Source organism: Castor canadensis, chromosome 8 (genome assembly GCF_047511655.1).
Source record: "Castor canadensis chromosome 8, mCasCan1.hap1v2, whole genome shotgun sequence".
Lineage (NCBI taxonomy): Eukaryota > Metazoa > Chordata > Mammalia > Rodentia > Castoridae > Castor > Castor canadensis.
The window spans coordinates 119,587,201-119,604,311 of record NC_133393.1 but is presented as its reverse complement, the minus strand read 5'-3'; the positions used below and the strand labels follow the sequence as shown (position 1 = coordinate 119,604,311).

At 34.2% G+C, this 17,111-nt stretch overlaps 1 protein-coding gene and 1 long non-coding RNA gene across 3 annotated transcripts in view; one reads left to right on the top strand and one right to left on the bottom strand.

Annotated features, from left to right (window-relative positions):
* Ptprq (protein tyrosine phosphatase receptor type Q) overlaps nucleotides 1-17,111 on the bottom strand; it is a 173,238-nt gene that overhangs the window by 105,485 nt on the left and 50,642 nt on the right. Inside the window, exons 18-19 of the mRNA XM_074084025.1 lie at nucleotides 6,473-6,633; nucleotides 5,001-5,146 (exon numbers count right to left, since the gene is read on the bottom strand). Of these exons, the coding sequence (XP_073940126.1) occupies nucleotides 5,001-5,146; nucleotides 6,473-6,633 (307 nt within the window). The remainder of the gene's footprint in view (nucleotides 1-5,000; nucleotides 5,147-6,472; nucleotides 6,634-17,111) is intronic.
* LOC141425807 (uncharacterized) overlaps nucleotides 1-17,111 on the top strand; it is a 153,466-nt gene that overhangs the window by 126,056 nt on the left and 10,299 nt on the right. The gene's annotated exons all lie outside the window — the stretch shown is intronic.

The window sequence follows — 17,111 nt, the reverse complement described above, 5'->3', positions numbered from 1 at the left end:
CTGTGCTAATCAATGTCAGTTTTCCTTATGAAGCATTCAAGCATTTGTCAAAATGTTGTCTGTTTTTCAATAAGTTGGGAAATTAATAAAACTCTGATTTTTTCCCATTAATGATGGAGGAGGGAATATGACAGTGCTTCTATCTAAAAATTCTAAGTTATTATTAACCATTTTAGTGGGTCCTCCTTTTATTTTTTACAAATGTGGGGGAAAAGGAAAGTAGGTATACATTCCTTATTGTACAGAATAATTCTTTTGGTGACTCTAGTTATATTTATTCCAGGCTGTTTTTTCAATATTAAGGAATTCATGCAATCATTTCCTTTCTGGCAAAATTTTACAAACAAAATACATAACCAAGAAAAATATATTTTACAATAAAGGAAAACAGATTTTTAAAAAACACATAGATAGCTGGGCATAGTAGTACATGGTTGTAATTCCAGCACTCAGGAGGCAGAAGCAAGAGGATCTAGAGTTCAAGTCCAGCCTGGGCTGCATAGGAAACTCTGTCTCACACACACACACACACACACACACACACACACACACACACAAGTGTAGGTAAATAGTCTGAGTAATTTTATAATAATGCCTATTTACAATGAACAATTTGATTTGCTCCAATCCATGTGAAAGCCTTTGTATTTTATAGACCAAGATTCAAGTTCTGACACCATAGCCCTGGATAAATTAATCTCAAAGGTGTCTTCCTTCAAACATAAAATGGAAATAATTATTTCTATTTCACTGAGAGATGATGAGGATTAGATGACAATGATGTATATAAAACGATTAGCACCACGCCAGGCACACAATAAAAGTAATAAGTGGTAATTATTTCATTTAAATGAATAGCACAGAACAGTCAAATTGATTTAAGTTTATTGTCAAGATGGTTCTGAAATTTATCAACAAATTAAACAATTTGGGGGATGCTAGTATTTGAGGGGAATATAAAGGAATGAATTAAAGTCTTCCTTCGATTTTGTGGTGGTATATTTGGGACCAGACATGTTAAAGCTACATAATGATCTTACACAAAATATATGAATTGGAATGCCACCTAATATATCTACTTCACACATGAGTAACTGGCTCATATAAAGCACCACTTAAAAGTAGTAATTACTTAAAAGCTTCTTATAAATTATTTTGAACCTCCCAGAAGTCATTCTTGCTGAGCATGTGACTTGTCATGCATAAACATGTGACAAATTTATAGCATTAAATCAATTATTCAGGTGATTTCTTCACTAGTGTCTTTAGTTGTCTATTTTCGTCCAACAATGTCTTTGGCTAAAATTATCTCATTAAGGCTTATTCCTTTGTTTATGTAAATACAGTCAGAAGGTACTTGGTAAAAGCTTTCCAATTTGATCTATCAATCAAAATTCATTTGACACTTTTTTATATTTGACATTATGCCAAACACACTGAGGAAACATAACAGAAGTTAGTAGAAGAGTTAATACCCAAAGATAATGCATGACAACAAAAAGAACAAGATGGATTGTCAAGTAGTGATAGACACTATAGTCTCCAAGAAGACATAAAAGAAAGATCCTTCATGCTTAAGTGTTCCAAAATTATAACTAAGTACTGAAAATGTTGGTTTATTTTAATATTTTCATATTCTTTCAATTGAAATATTTATTGAGCATTAAACCTATGCATGACACTGTTACAGGGAATGTAAAGGAAAGGAAAGATAGATGCCACCTGTCCTTATTCTTCAAGGTGTTAGCTCTGGCATAAGGGAGCTAAGACAAGCAGCAGTACCTGGAATAGGAGGCAAGATGTAACATGCCTGAGACATTCTACAAAGTTCTGTGAGAAGGGGAAAGAAAAGAAGGAACAAGGAAAAAGAGATACATCTATTCTGCTGTATAATATTCCTTTTGAGTATTTCCTGTATTCTTCTAATATAAAATAGAAAACCAGGTAGTGAAGATATCAACGCTATTTTTAACATTAACTTTAGGAATACACACTAAACCATGAACGAATGTCAAGCAATATGAGACTGTTCTTGTGAAATGTTTTAACATCATTGGCCTTTGCCCTCTTGCAGCTGTCACACTTAAAAGCATTCTTAAGATTACTTAATAAGAGATAAATGTTCTAAGACAGATAAATTACAAATGGGATCATATTATATACTCAGGTTTGAATAAGTAGGTTTAGAAGATCATGTTGAAACCATAGCTAGACATTTATACTTGAGTATTGAGATGTGGACAAAGAGAACCAAAATAAAATCATGTATGTCACAAGTAAATCATACAGAGGCAAAACCATTGCTAAGAACTACATTAACCATTTTGCACTGCTTTTGTTACATGCATGAAAGAAGAAAACATTTCAGTTTAAAGGTCTTCTACAAACAGAGCGGAACAAAAAGAAACAACAAAAACTGCTTTGCATATAGAGAAGAAGAAAACTGGCATCTCTTTTTTTCTTTTGCTCTTAAGACATTAAGAGCAAAATATTTAACTATTATTACATCTGCATCTCTATCTCCATATCTTCTATAAAGTAGTTTTCTTTTTAGCATGAACTTTTAAAGAGAAGAATATAAGCTCTGAACCACCCACCAGACTTCCTTCTGCTCTCTGCTGGCTTTATACTGAGATGGATTGCAAAATTCTGCCCTTACCTTTTCCTTAGCCTGCACTGCACTATTGCAGCAATAAAACAAGTCTTGCCTTAGTCCCTGAGGTTGTCACTCTTAACAGTGGACTCTAATGACTAACGTGGGATTGTCAGTAACAAATGGGTTTGGGCAACTCAGAAGTCCTAAATTTATCTCTCTTCATCTTTCACTTAAAAAGATGCAAAAAAAAAAAAATAAGAATTGCCAAAGTCACAGTCAACATGGAGTCAGTAATTTCTACCAGTAAAGTGTGCATTCTGAGACGGTATTTCTTCTAAATTATTATTTTCCAGGTTATATCCTAATTCTCCCGACCCTTGACTCAATCACAACCTCTACAACTTTGTCCTCTTCATATATTAGAGTTCTGTAAAAAATCTTAATATACAGAAAAAATATAATTCTATTGACAAATTTTATAATATTTATCTAAATTAAATGCCTTTTAGCTATTTTTATGACCATAAGCTATTTAGTTATTTAACCACATTCCTAGAAGTCTTCATTATATATCTGATATTAAGCAACAATAGTAACTATTATTATTAATTTGGCAATAATAACTTCCTTTACCAGTAATCAAAAATAGTTTAATAGGAGAAAAACACATAAATGTATTCAAATATGGAAGCTGTTCATATTGTAAATGAAATAAAATTGTCTTTTTGACTACGGTATACTTTTGAAAATGAGTATTACACTTTAGAGAACGTTTCTTGGAGGAAGTAGAATCGAAGCCATCTTTATATACAGAATTTTTAAATAGGTCGAAGTTTCACAGTTTATTGCAGCATTATTCACAATAGCCAAGCTATAGAAACAGCTCAGATGCCCCACAACTGATGAATGGATTAAGAAAATGTAAATTGACTTGAGTGGTTCCAGTCACTGATTTGAATATCTATTTTAAAGTTTAAATTAAAATTAAAGTTAAATAAAATTTAAAAGTCAATTATTAGTCATCCTAAAAAAAATAGAAAATGTGGAAAATATACACAATGGAGTATTACTCAGCCAAAGAAGAAGAGTGGGGGGCTGGCAGAGTGACTCAAGTAGTAGCAATCATGAGGCCCTAAGTTCAAACTCCAGGACTGCCAAAAAAAAAAAAGAAGACTGCAATCATGTTGTTTGCAGGTAAATGGATGGATCAGGAGAACATTATCTTAAGCAAAATAAGCCAGGTTCTAAAAGACAAGGGTCACATGTTTTCTCCCATATGTGGAAGATAGATCTAAAAGATAAATGTATACACAAATACAAACATTTTCACTGACACATTTACATATAGAATAAATTTGCAATAGTGAGACTACTCTATGGAACTCCAGGGAGGAGGGAAAGGAAAAGAGAATGAAAGAGAGTCAACAATATCAAAACACATTGCATCTGTGTAGGAAGACAGCATAACAATACACACTGAAAGCTGTTAAAAAATGGGGATGGGAAAAGGCTAAGGAAGAGTAATAGAGGGGCTTAATCTGACTGAAGTACAATAAGTTTTCAGGTGAAATGCCATCAGAAACCCCTTTGAACAATGAATATGGACTTAAAAATGAAGGACAGGAATGTAAAACGGCTCCTGTTACAGAGAGGGTACTTCTGGGGCCAGAGGGTGAATGGAGGGGATGGTGGGGATGAACCTAACCAAAGTATATATATGAAAGCATATGTGGAAATGTCACAGAGAATCCCCCCTACAACAAATATATGCTAATAAAAATGTTTGTTTTTTTAAAAAGAGAAGATAACAAAGAGCTAGGGGTGTTGAGAAGAATATCATACTTAAATTTAGAGTGCTTATGTTCCGGTCCCAGTTCTGCCTGAAAATATTGGGCAAGTCACTTACTCATATGGATACTAAGTTTCCCATCTGCCCTATGAATCACCTGGGTCATTCTGAGCATTAAATAAGGTAACCTACAGACAATTTTTTTTCTAAGTTACAGTGAATCTTATCTTGTGTGAATGTTGAAAAAGTGCATGAGAATTTTTACCCAAATTTTAAAAAATTCTAAATTTCTTTTCTTAACACATCTACTTTACTTAAACAAGATTCCTGGGTAATTTGGTCAGAACACTTTCAAAATAGAAAAAAGATGCTTTCATTTTTTAAAAAGTGTGCGTGTGTGTGTGTGTATGTGTGTGTGGTGTGTAGGGAGAGAGATTAAAATGTATATAACATTTCTCCACCACCACAGTCTTCTATGTCAATGGGAGTTTTATAAAATATCACAGAGCATAATTTATCAATTTAAGGTAAATAATTTCTTCTACCATGGCAGCTCTATATTTTCAGTAAAACTAGAGGATATAAAACAGTAGGAAGCAAAAACTCAGGTCTTACCTGCATAAAAATTCCGGAGGTATTTCTGTAGTAAACAGAATAATATCGTATAATTCCATTAGGTTTTGAAGGAGGTGTCCAAAAGAGAATTATTGACGAAGAACTGAGATTTACATAATGAACATCACTGGGAGGATCACTGGGAGCTGAAAACAATGAGAAAAATCTGTACTTGTGGCTACAAGTCATGCTTGAAGTGTCTGAATTTTACCTTCATTTGATAAGTTAAAGTGACAATAATTGTTTTTCAAAAAAATTAATATCTATTTAGATGTCAGAAGTGAAATCTACCAGACACATGGAGTCATTCCTCTAACATTCTACCATAGCCTAATCTCACAGAGTACATATTGATTTCCTACTGATAAGATGCTATCCTGGCTCTAAAATATGCCCACTGCTTTGGACTTGAAAAGAACATTGTAATAAGTTTCCAGGATAGTATATGTAACATGAAATTCTTTTTTTTATTTTTTAATGTACTGGGGCTTGAACTCAGGACCTTCACGTGAGCCACTCTGCCAGCCCTGTGTGTGTCTGTGTGTGTCTGTGTGTGTCTGTGTCTGTGTGTGTGTGTGTGTGTGTGTGTGTGTGTGTGTGTGTGTGCATGTGTGCATTGGGTATTTTCAAAATAGGGTCTTGCAAACTATTTGCCTGGGCTGGCTTTGAACCTTGATCCTCCTGATCTCTGCTTCCTGAATAGGTAGGATTACAGGTGTGAGCACAGGTGGCTTACTGCAGCATGAAATTCTAATGTAGTTTACAATTTCAAAATTGAATAATGAAGGTCAAAGGCAAATGAAGTCAAAGAACTGACCGTGATTTATTTTATTATTTATTTATTTATTTATTTATTCATTTTACCATACTGGAGGGGGTTGAACTCAGGGCCTCACACTTGCTAAGCAAATGTTTTGTCTCTTGAGCCCACTCTGCCAGCTGCTTTTGTATTGGTTATTTTTCAAATAGGGTCTTGCATTTATGTCTGGCTGGCCTGGACTGCGATTTTCCTATTTACACTTCCTGTGTAGCTGAGATGATTGCCATGAGCCACCACAGTCAGCCATTGATTGAGATGGGATCTCAAAAATTTTTTGCCTGGGCTAACCTGGAACTCTGATCCTCTGGATCTCAACCTCACAAGTAGCTAGGATTATAGGTTTGAGTCACTGTGCCCAGCTCATGAATTTTATTTTGTTTCATTTATCATAAAGATGTTGTGCTAAGTGCATTTAAATATAAATTTACTTTATCTCATAAGAGACCTATAAAGTAGATAGTATTTTGTTTCCATTTTGCAGATGAGATATTGAGGCACAGACAGATTAGATTTCCCAACATTGCACAGCGAGAAAGTAGATACAATTTGGCATCCAATTGATGATGTGTTAGATTTAATAATACCTTTTGATATTGATACTTTTTTCTGAACAGAATATTCTTTAAGTTGGGTTGCCTCAATAAGAACTCACCTCCTTCTGGTGTTCGAAAGTTAATGATACTGCTTCTTGTTTTCCCATCACCAAATCTGGTACTAGCTGTTACATAGGCACTATATTCAATATTATAGTCCAAATCTGAAAACTCTAGTGATGTTTCAGTTACATTAACAGTTTTTAATGATGATCTGTCCCTGAGAGAAGAAAAAGAGTATTATTTATATAATTGAGTTTGAAATTAAACATTACATGTTTTGAATGCAAGCACATTAAAAGCTGCAACATTAATGTATAGAAAATTGTTAATCTAAATTAATGTGATAAATATGATACTTATCCTGAAATATTGAAAATAGTGCATTTAAGAATACTTTAATAAATTAATTTGATTTCCTTTCAAGTAAATATAGTAATTCAATCAAGTGTTAATAAAGTGTTTATAATTACAACTTGCTTGGGCCACTTCTAATGGTTGTGAAGATTAACCTTGACTGTCAACTCAATTGGATTAAGAAGCACTGAGGAATTAGTAAAGCACACCTCTGAGTGTGTCCATGAGGGCATTTGCAAAGAGGATTAACTATGAGTGAAGACCTACCCTGAATATGGGGTCACTATTCCACAGGATAGAGTCATGGATGAAAAAAAGGCAACAGTAGAAAAGCCAATAGCACAGGCACTCTCTCATTGCTTCTTAGCTGCCACTAGGTGAGCTACTCTGTAATACCTTCCCCACTATGATGGACTAAAATGCCTAAAATCATGAGCCAAAATAAAACTTTCCTACATGAAGTTTTGCTCAGATATTTTGTTAAAGATGTTAAAAAAAAAAAACCAGATTCACACAGATCTCTAAGTGTACTGTGTACTCAAAGTAATTATAGCATCTTTTCAATGTTGGCAAAATCTATTCATACATACAGACCAAACATATATACTTTTCATATATTTTATAAAAGTCACATTTACTTCAGATCAATTGAAATAAATAAATATGAAATATTGAATAGTAGTATCCAAAATAAAGAGTCTTTGGGTTATCATCTACTGATTTAATAGAAAAGTATTTAAAATGGTGTATGCATGTCATATAGGAAAGAAGAAAACAGAGCTCACATCTCACTCAATTAAAACCTTAAAAGTATTTAAAAATGTCACTCCCTGAAAGAAAAAAAGTCAAATACTGTCTCAAAACTCTCCAAGTAAGTACCCAAACCTGAGGTCGTGAAAAAAAACCCAGAAGGACAAGAATGTTGCAGATAATATAGTACCACAATTGTTTTATTTCAATCACTAGCTCAGCTTCCATAGTTTTGAATTGGGTATATAGATTAGCATCTAAAACCAAAAAATGAACATGCATTGTTTGGTGCTAAAACATTAATTTAAAAAATAAATTTAGATTTTAAGAACAATAAAATTATTAAATAACTTATATAAGGAAATAAAATCAATATCACAGAAAAAAATAATGTGTTGTGTAATCTCATTTTGGTTTCTTCAGAAGTGCAGGTATCCAAGAAGTAAATAGTTATTACCTCTGAATGGAGACTGCTCTTTCTTTACCATTGAAATATCTAAATCTTTGAATCATTAAGAGGAATAATAGATTTTATGTAAGTTAAGGATATCTATAAAGAGACATTTCAGCTATGAAATGTACTTACTATTTGTAAGTACAAATACAAAAATATGTTTACTATTAGAGAAGCACAAATTCACTCAAAATGTAAATGTTGTTATCTGAAGAATAGTTGCATAGCTTACCACAGTGAGAAAAGTACTGATTCAGAGTATTCATTTGGATACAGGTGGGATTAGCTAGGCCATTAAGCAATTTTATATCATTCCATTAGGCACTCTATTTCCGTAGCAGAGCTTCCTTTGACTTCTTTGAGACCACAGAAGAGGGACTTTTAACACTCTAAATGTTGTGGCCATTAGTTTTAGGAAAAGATACCTTGTCGTGGAAACTTTACCCCATCCCATACAGACTATGAGAAATGAAAGTATAAGTATAAAAAGATATTTATTTAAGGATGATTACTGCATCATTGTTGAAAACAGCTTAAGAAACAGGAAAGAGAAACAACTTAATTCATAGATGAATGACTGAATAACTCTAATGTATCCAAAGTATACAGCTCCCAAACTATGATACAGATATCTTGATATTTTTTCTTAGGATATTTTTATTTCTGCTTGGTAAAATGAGTGACCGTTAATTTCAATACCTTTTTATTTTAATGATTATTGCTCCCAATTACAATTCCAAATTTAAATAAAAATTATTTGGAGTCATACCAACAACATGTGAAAATACCCATTTGGGCAAAGCCTCATACTGGTTTGGATACTATTAATCTTAATTTCTTAGAGTCTAGTTGACAAAAATTTCTAATTTTAGTCTGCATATCTCTGACCATAAGTGACTTAGAATGTTTTCATAGGTTTATTATTTATTTGTGGTCACTTTTTGGAGGGAGGGAGCAGGACTGGGTTTGAATTCGGCCACACACTTGCTAGGCAGGCATTCTACCACTTGAACCACTCCACCAGCCTTTGTGTTCAATTTTTTTAAATAATTCATTCACACATTTTTTTCTATTTTCTGTTGTAGCCTTTTAAGGTTTTTTGTTTGTTTGTTTTGGTCTTGGTTTTTGGTTTTGGTGGGACTGAGGTTTGAACTCAGGGCTTCCCACTTGCAAAGCAGGAGCCCTATCTCCTGAGCCACACCTACCAACCTTTTTGCAGTCTTTTAAATGGATACAGTGCATGTGTGAATTAAGGAAGACTGCTCTTTAGATAAGACTCCAAACTAAGATAGATGCCTTCCTTACTCCCTGTGAATTTAGAGATGACATTGTGAAATTAATATTCACCAAAATTCAACAAAACTTACCAACATCTACTTCATGTCAGGCACTATGTTAGGCATCAATATGAATAAAATAGAGACATTATCCTCAAAATAGAGACAAAGCTGTAAATAACTATAAAATTCATTTATAACAATATGTCTTCCTTAAAGACAAGGATGATAACCTTTTCCCACAGTATCTGAAAGCAAAGAAAAAGAGAGCAATAAACAATGAAACTGGTTATGACCAAAGCATAGAAAAGGAGAATGAGGCAGAGTCCCAAAGATACAGGAATTTCTTCACTAGAAAGCCAGTCTGCAAAGTTTAAGAGTGGAGTAAGGAGTTGATGGAATGGGGAGAGAAAATGAGGAGCCCCAGCTGACAACAGGTCTAACTCTTACAAATCCAAACTCATAAATTCTGTGGAGATGGAAGAAATATAAATAGTCCACAGTGCTTAATTTCTAAAACAGGTAACTTTTCAGTATCAGCAAGCTTTAAAACTGAGAAAAAAATTTAAGTGTATTCCTCAGTGTTACCATTTTATTGATTTAATTTTAAACAGAATACAATATTTCAAAAGCTTATTTGAATTTGGGGAATCAAAAGAATTTTAATTATTTTGAAATTATAATGAACAAATATGAAATGCAACTTTTCTGTCTTCACAAATGGTAACATGAATAAAGTGTCTTCAGTGGAAATTAACACAGCCTTTGAAATTAAGTTATTTTCTAGTTAATTTACCTTTTTTTCCAAAAGGCAGACCACATTTTGACACGTAGCTCATAAAGAAAATTCTAGCACATATAAGCAGTTTCCACATTTTTATGAATTTCTTTATTCATGCCTTAAAGCATCGAGTCCAGAATAAACAATTACCTATGAAGGATTTTTGAAGATCAAAAACACATGGGAGGACAAATTTTCCCAAGTGTGAACATTATGCATGGTTTCCTAGACAAGGTCGGAGGTTCTTTGAAAGGTCAAGTTCTTAATTTTAATCTTCATCATTTGATATTTTGGTTCATGTGGATAATCTAACCTGATTAAATATCCATCCTTGTCTGTTTCTATGAACTTGTTTTTAAACCTTTAATTTGATATTATCCAAACATTGTTGGTTAATCCTTTCATTCACTGAATACTGATCCACAAAACAAAGAGTGTTAACATCCATTTGCTTGACTCTTTCAAATTACGTTCTTCCTGATTTGAACCAGTGATGTTCACTAATTTTCCCAATACATAACTTGTATGTTGCACTTGAGTCTAGAAAAATTACTCTGCACAGCTTTGGTTGTATCTGAGTGTTAGTAATTATGCATCAAATGGTCCTAAACCAAAAATGGAGGAAGGCAGGAAAGGTTGCACATTCCTAAAGCTGTTCCAGAAACTCAGAGACAATCTGAGTTTTAAAAAAAAGAGAGGGATATTCTTTATTGTTATTATTTGTTTGTTTTTTTCCTTGGGGTGGGGGAGGTTGACTTTCTTGTTTGTTTGCCCTTAGTAGGAAAGACAAATTGGTAAAATTAGAGGGAAAAAACTACTAAAGAGAACGAAGTCAAAGTTGATGAAGCATATACTTACAACTCATGGGTTTGGAGCAGATCAAGGAATTAAGATCTAGAAGACATAAGGAAGAATTGTGCTTGAGGTAAAAGAGAAAGATTTTATACTCTAAGAATGGATGCAAAGGTTAAGGATGTAACTCAGAGGACAGGTTCTGAAAGCAAGAAGTTAAGGCAAAAAAATTTTGAGAGAACCACCTGGTTTTTCAGTTTAGCATGGAAGCTGAGTTTATCTGCTGTGAACAGGTGACTGAATTTCAACAAGGGGTTTGAGGACAGAGAAGGGATCATTTCTAAGAACAAAAGAAAAAACTGATCACAAAGTAAAATGACTTCCTAAAACACTCAAAGCTCAGTGAATTTGCAAAAAAAAGTTTGAGTATACAATATATTCATTTAAACTTCAACAAATATTTCTTGAGAGCCTAAAATAAACCAGTTCATATTTTCCAGTGTGGTGAAAATATGAAGGTGAAAAAGACACAGCCTGTGGCTTCAGAGGTTTGAAAATCGTCTAATGAAAGAGTATCCTACCCATAGGATTCAGACATCTGAGTCTAAGACTTCAGAAAATCAACTGTTGGATGAATACAGTCATTAACTACCACTGCTTTCCTGTAAAGCTTACGAGTTATTAAGATTTTCTATTCACTTGAAAGTATCTAACTGATTTCTAACTAGAAACTTGTGACTTCACCCAAATTTTAAATTTTATTTTCATTCAGTTGTTCAAAATATCCTACTATTTGTGTGTATGTGTGGTACTGGGGCTTGAAGTCAGGGCCTACACTGTAAGTCACTCCACTAGCCATTTTTTGTGTTGGGTATTTTTCAAGATAGGGTCTTGCAAACAATTTGCCTGGCTTAGAACCTCAATACCCTGACCTCTGCCTCCAGAGTAGCTAGGGTTACAGGTATGAGCTACCGGTGCCTGGCTCATTTTAATTGTGCTTTTCCTCTTTTCTTTGGTTATATCTCCCCAAGTCCATTCTAACTGTACATTTTAAATTATTCATTTTTTTGCTTTTTACAAAAGGTAACTTCTGTAAATTTTTAAAAATTTAAGTTTTATAATTTAATTTTCTTGTTATATGTGACCATTAATGATAGTAAGTGAATAATTATTAGTGTTTTCTTCCCCATCTGCTTGAAGATTTTTCCACTCCTGTACAAATGGAGACAAAGCACAATCTTTGGTATATTAAAGCATCATGCATCAAATATTGGAACACAATTTTAGTAGCAAAAAGGCTCACTTTTAGTGACAATAACAGTGTAGTATAATAATGAATAAATGACTTTGACCTAAATTAAATTGTATTCAAATGAGTACAGGTGGACAATTACTTGCCAGAGTTTATTAAAAAGGTAATAAGATCAATAAATATAGTCATAAAATTAATCTTATGAATGAGGGCATCAATTGATGCATTTAATCAAGGAGTAGGAAAGGCATCTTCTCTTTTCTAAATTTGCCAAGTACAATAGATGTAAAAATGTAAAAAGTCTAGGTGGTGCAAACCTTAAAATGCAATCAGTGGATTGTCCGTTAGTAAGGGCTCTTAAATTATAATGGTACATGTGGAAAACATATGAAAGGGCAAATCAGTGCCCTTTCAGCTTTATTAAAGCCATTTTCTTTCATTCTTTCTTCAATAGTTCAAAATTCCTAATCACCACATTCATTTCTTATAAGAAGACTTTAAAGTCCATCTCTTCATTTCTTAGAGTCCTGGCTAGGAACCTGTACTTTTTTTCCTTTATTCATTTATTCACATGTGCATACCTTGTTTTGGTCATTTCTCCTCCCTGCCCCCTGCCCCCTTCCTCTCCCCCTGCCTTGCTTCCAGGCAGAACCTGTTCTGCCCTTTTCTCCAATTTTGTTGAAGAGCAATAATAAGAAAGACATCATGTTTTTGCTAGCTGAGATAAGGATAGCTATACAGAAATATTCCTAGCATTGCTTCCACGTACAAGTGTGTTACAACCTGAACTGATTCATCTCTACCTAACCTTTTCACTACTTCCCAGTCACCTTCCCATATTGACCTCTGTAGCTTTAAGGTTACTGTATCAACTCCTCTGCAGTCGGGACCTCAAACACTTTCAAGGTTTGGGTTTCCTATCTTTTCCTATTCCTCCTGTATGTGTTCTTCCCTTCGTGTGTGATGCAAGTCTAATAATATTACTGCATTTGTTTTAGATCTAAAGTCTGCATATGAGGGAGAACATAGGATTTTTGGCTTTCTGAGCCTAGCTAACTTTGCTTGAGATGATGTTCTCCAGTTCCATCCATTTACTTGCTAATGATAAGATTTCATCTTCTTCGTGGCTGAGTAAAATTCCATTGTGCATAAATACCACATTTTCTTAATCCATTCATCAGTAGTGAGGCATCTTGGCTGTTTCCATAACTTAGCTATTGTGAATAGTGCTGCAATAAACACAGGTGCGCAGGTGCCTCTAGAGTAAGCTGAGTTGATTCTTTTGGGTATATCCCTAGGAGTGGGATTGCTGGATCATATGGCAGATATATATTTAGTTTTTTAAGCCTCCATATTGTTTTCCAGAGCGGTTGTACTAGTTTGCATTCCCAGCAGCAGAGTACAAGGGTTCCTTTTTCCCCACATCCTCACCAACATTTGTTGCTGGTGGTGTTGTTAATGATAGCTATTCTAACAGGGGTGAGGTGGAATCTTAGTGTGGTTTTGATTTGCATTTACTTTATGACCAGAGATGGTGAGCATTTTTTCATGAGTTTAGTTTTTTGAGCTCCCTGTAAATTCTGGTTATCAGCCCTTTGTCTGATATATAGCTGGGAAATATTTTCTCCCTCTCTGTGGGTTGTCTCTTCAGTTTAGAGACCATTTCTTTTGTTGTGCAGAAGCTTTTTAGTTTTATGAAGTCCCATTTGTCCATCTTTTCTCTTAGTCGCTGAGCTGCTAGGGTTCTATTGAGGAAATCCTTTCCTATACCTATCACTTCCAGAGTGTTTCCTGCTCTTTCCTGTACCAACTTCAGTTTCAGGTCTGATATTAAGGTACTTGATCCATTTTGAGTTGATACTAGTACAGAGTGATAAACATGGATCTAGTTGCAGATTTTGCAGACAGATAACCACTTTTCCCAGCAACATTTGGTGAACAAGTTGTCTTTTCTCCATTGTATATTTTTAGTGCCTTTGTCAAAAAAAAAAAGGTGGGTATAGTTGTAAAGATTCATATCCGGGTTCTCTATTCTGTTCCACTGGTCTTCATGTCTGTTTTTGTGCCAGTACCATGCTGTTTTTATTGCTATTGCTTTGTAATATAGTTTGAAGTCAGGTATTGTGATACCTCCAGAATTGCTCTTTTTGCTGAGTATTGCCTTGGCTATTCACGGTCCCTTGTGTTTCTAAATGAACTTTAGGGTAGATTTTTCAATCTCTGTGATGAATGTCATTGGGATTTTGATGGGAATTGCATTGAACATGTAGATTGCTTTTGGTAGTATAGGCATTTTTACTATGTTGATTCTACCAATCCATGAGCACGGGAGATCTTTTCACCTTCTGTAGTCTTCTTCGATCTCTTTCTTCAGGAGTTTGTAGTTCTCCTTGTAAAGTTCATTTACATCCTTTGTTAAGTTTCATCTTAGGTATTTGATTTTTTTGAGGCTATTGTAAACGTGATTGTTACCACATATTCTTTCTCAGTTTGTTCACTGGTAGTATATAGAAAAGCTCATGATTTCTGTAAGTTGATTTTCTATCCTGACACCTTGCTGAAGCAGTTTATGGTGTCTAGGAGTTGTGGGGTAGAGTTTTTTGGGTCTTAAAATATAGAATAATGTCATCTGCAAATAGGGATATTTTGACAGTTTCTTTACCTATTTGTATTCCTTTTATTTCTTCTTCTTGCCTAATCGCTCTGGCTTTAAAATTCCAGGAATATGTTGAATAGGAGTAGGTTAGTGGGCACCCTTGTCTCATTCCTGATTTTAGGGGAAATGGTTTCAGTTTTTCTCCATTAAATATGGTGTTGGCTAAAGGTTTGTCATATATAGCCTTTACAATGTTGAGGTACATTCTTTCTATTCCTAGTTTTCTTAGAGCTTTTATCATGAAGTGGTGTTGGATCTCATCAAAGGCTTTTTCTACAACTGTTGAGATGACCAAGTGGTTTTTGTCTTTGCTTCTATTAATGTGCTGCATTACATTTATAGATTTGCATATGTTGAACCACCCCTGCATCCTTGGGATAAAGCCGACTTGTTCATGGGGAATGATCTTTCTGATGTGTTGTTGGATTCGGTTTGCCATTATTTTATTGAGGATTTTTGCATCAATGTTTATTAAGGAGATTGGCCTATAGCTCTCCTTTTTGGAGGTGTCTTTGTCTGTTTTGGGATGAGTGTAATATTGGCTTCATAAAATGAGTTAGGCAGTTTTCCTTCCCTTTCTATTTCATGGAACAGTTTTAGGAGAGTTGGTATTTAAACTCTTTAAAGGTCTGATAGAATTCAGCAGAGAATCCATCAGGTTCTGGACTTTTCTTTTTTGAGAGACTCTTTATTGCTGCTTCAATTTCATTTTGTGTTATAGATGTATTCAGATGGTTAATAGTCCTCTTAATTCAATTTTGGATGGGTATAAATATCTAGAAATTTGTCCATTTCTTCAAGATTTTCAAATTTATTTGAATATAGTTTCTCAAAGTAGTCTCTGATGATTCCCTGGATTTCTGGAGTGTTTGTTGTTATCTCCCCTTTTGCATTCCTGATTCTACTAATTTGGGTTTTTTCTCTCCTCATTTTAGTCAGGTTTGCCAGGGGTCTGTCAATCTAGTTTATTTTCTCAAAGAACCATCTTTTTGTTTTGTTGATTCTTTGTATGGTTTTTGTTTGACTGTTTCTATTTCATTAATTTCAGCCCTTATTTTTATTATTTCTCTCCTAATTTGCTTGTTCTTGTTTTTCTAGGAGTTTGAGATGTAGCATTAGGTCATTGATTTGAGATCTTTCTGTCTTTTTAATATATTCACTCATGGCTATAAACTTTTCTCTTAGGACTGTCTTTTTCTGTGTCCCATAGCTTCTGGTAGGTCATGTTTTCATTTTCATTAACTTCCAGGAACCTTTTGATTTCCTCTTTTGTTTCATCTGTGATCCACTGATCATTGAGCAATGTGTTGTTCAGCGTCCATTTGTTTGCATATGTTCTGCTGTTGTTTTTGTTGTCGAGTTCTCGTTTTAATGCATTGTGATCAGATAGAATGAAGGGGATTATTTCTATTTTCTTATATTTGCTGAGGCTTGCTTTGTGCCCTAACATATGATCAATTTTGGAGAAGGTTCCACGGGTTGCTGAGAGGATTGTATATTGTGCAGATGTTGGATGAAATATTCTGTAGACATCAGCTAGGTCCATTTGATCTATGGTGTGATTTAGTTCTATAATTTATTGATTTTCTGTTTGGATGACCTATCTGTTGGTGATAGGGGGATATTAAAGTCTCCCACTACTACTGTATTGGAGTCTATATGTGCTTTTAGTCCTTCAGTGTATGCTTGATGAAATTGGGTGCACTGACATTGGGTACATATAGGTTGATAATTGTTATTTCCTTTTGGTATATTTCTCCTTTTATTAGTATGGAGTGTCCTTCTTTCTCTCATTTGGTCAATGTAAATTTGAAGTATACTTTGTCTGAGATAAGTATTACTACTCCTGCCTGTTTTCGGGGGCCATTGGCTTGTTAAATCTTCTTCCAGCCTTTCACCCTAAGCCAGTGCTTGTTTCTATCAGTGAGATGGGTCTCCTATAAACAATAATCTTCCTTTTTAATCCAGTTTGCCAAACAGTGTCTTTTGATGGTGGAGTTAAGTCCGTTAACATTCAGTGTTAATATTGATAGTTATGTGGTGGTTCCTGTCATTTAGTAGTTTTTGTTGTTTAAGGGTTTGATTGTGTGAGCTGAATCAATGTTACTCTCTGATTCCTTGTCTTTTTTTCTCCTGTGGTTTGGTACTGCCTGTCTTCTTATAGTTCTTTTTTTTTTTTTTTTTTTTTTTTGCTTTCCTTTTCTGTGTGCAGAATTCCTTGAAGAATCTTTTGTAGTGGTAGCTTGGTGGTCATATATTACTTTAATTTCTGCTTATTGTAGAAGACTTTTATTGCTCTATCTATTTTGAATGATAGTTTTGCTGGGTAGAGTATCCTAGGGTTGAAGTTATTTTCATTCAGTGTCTGGAATACTCACT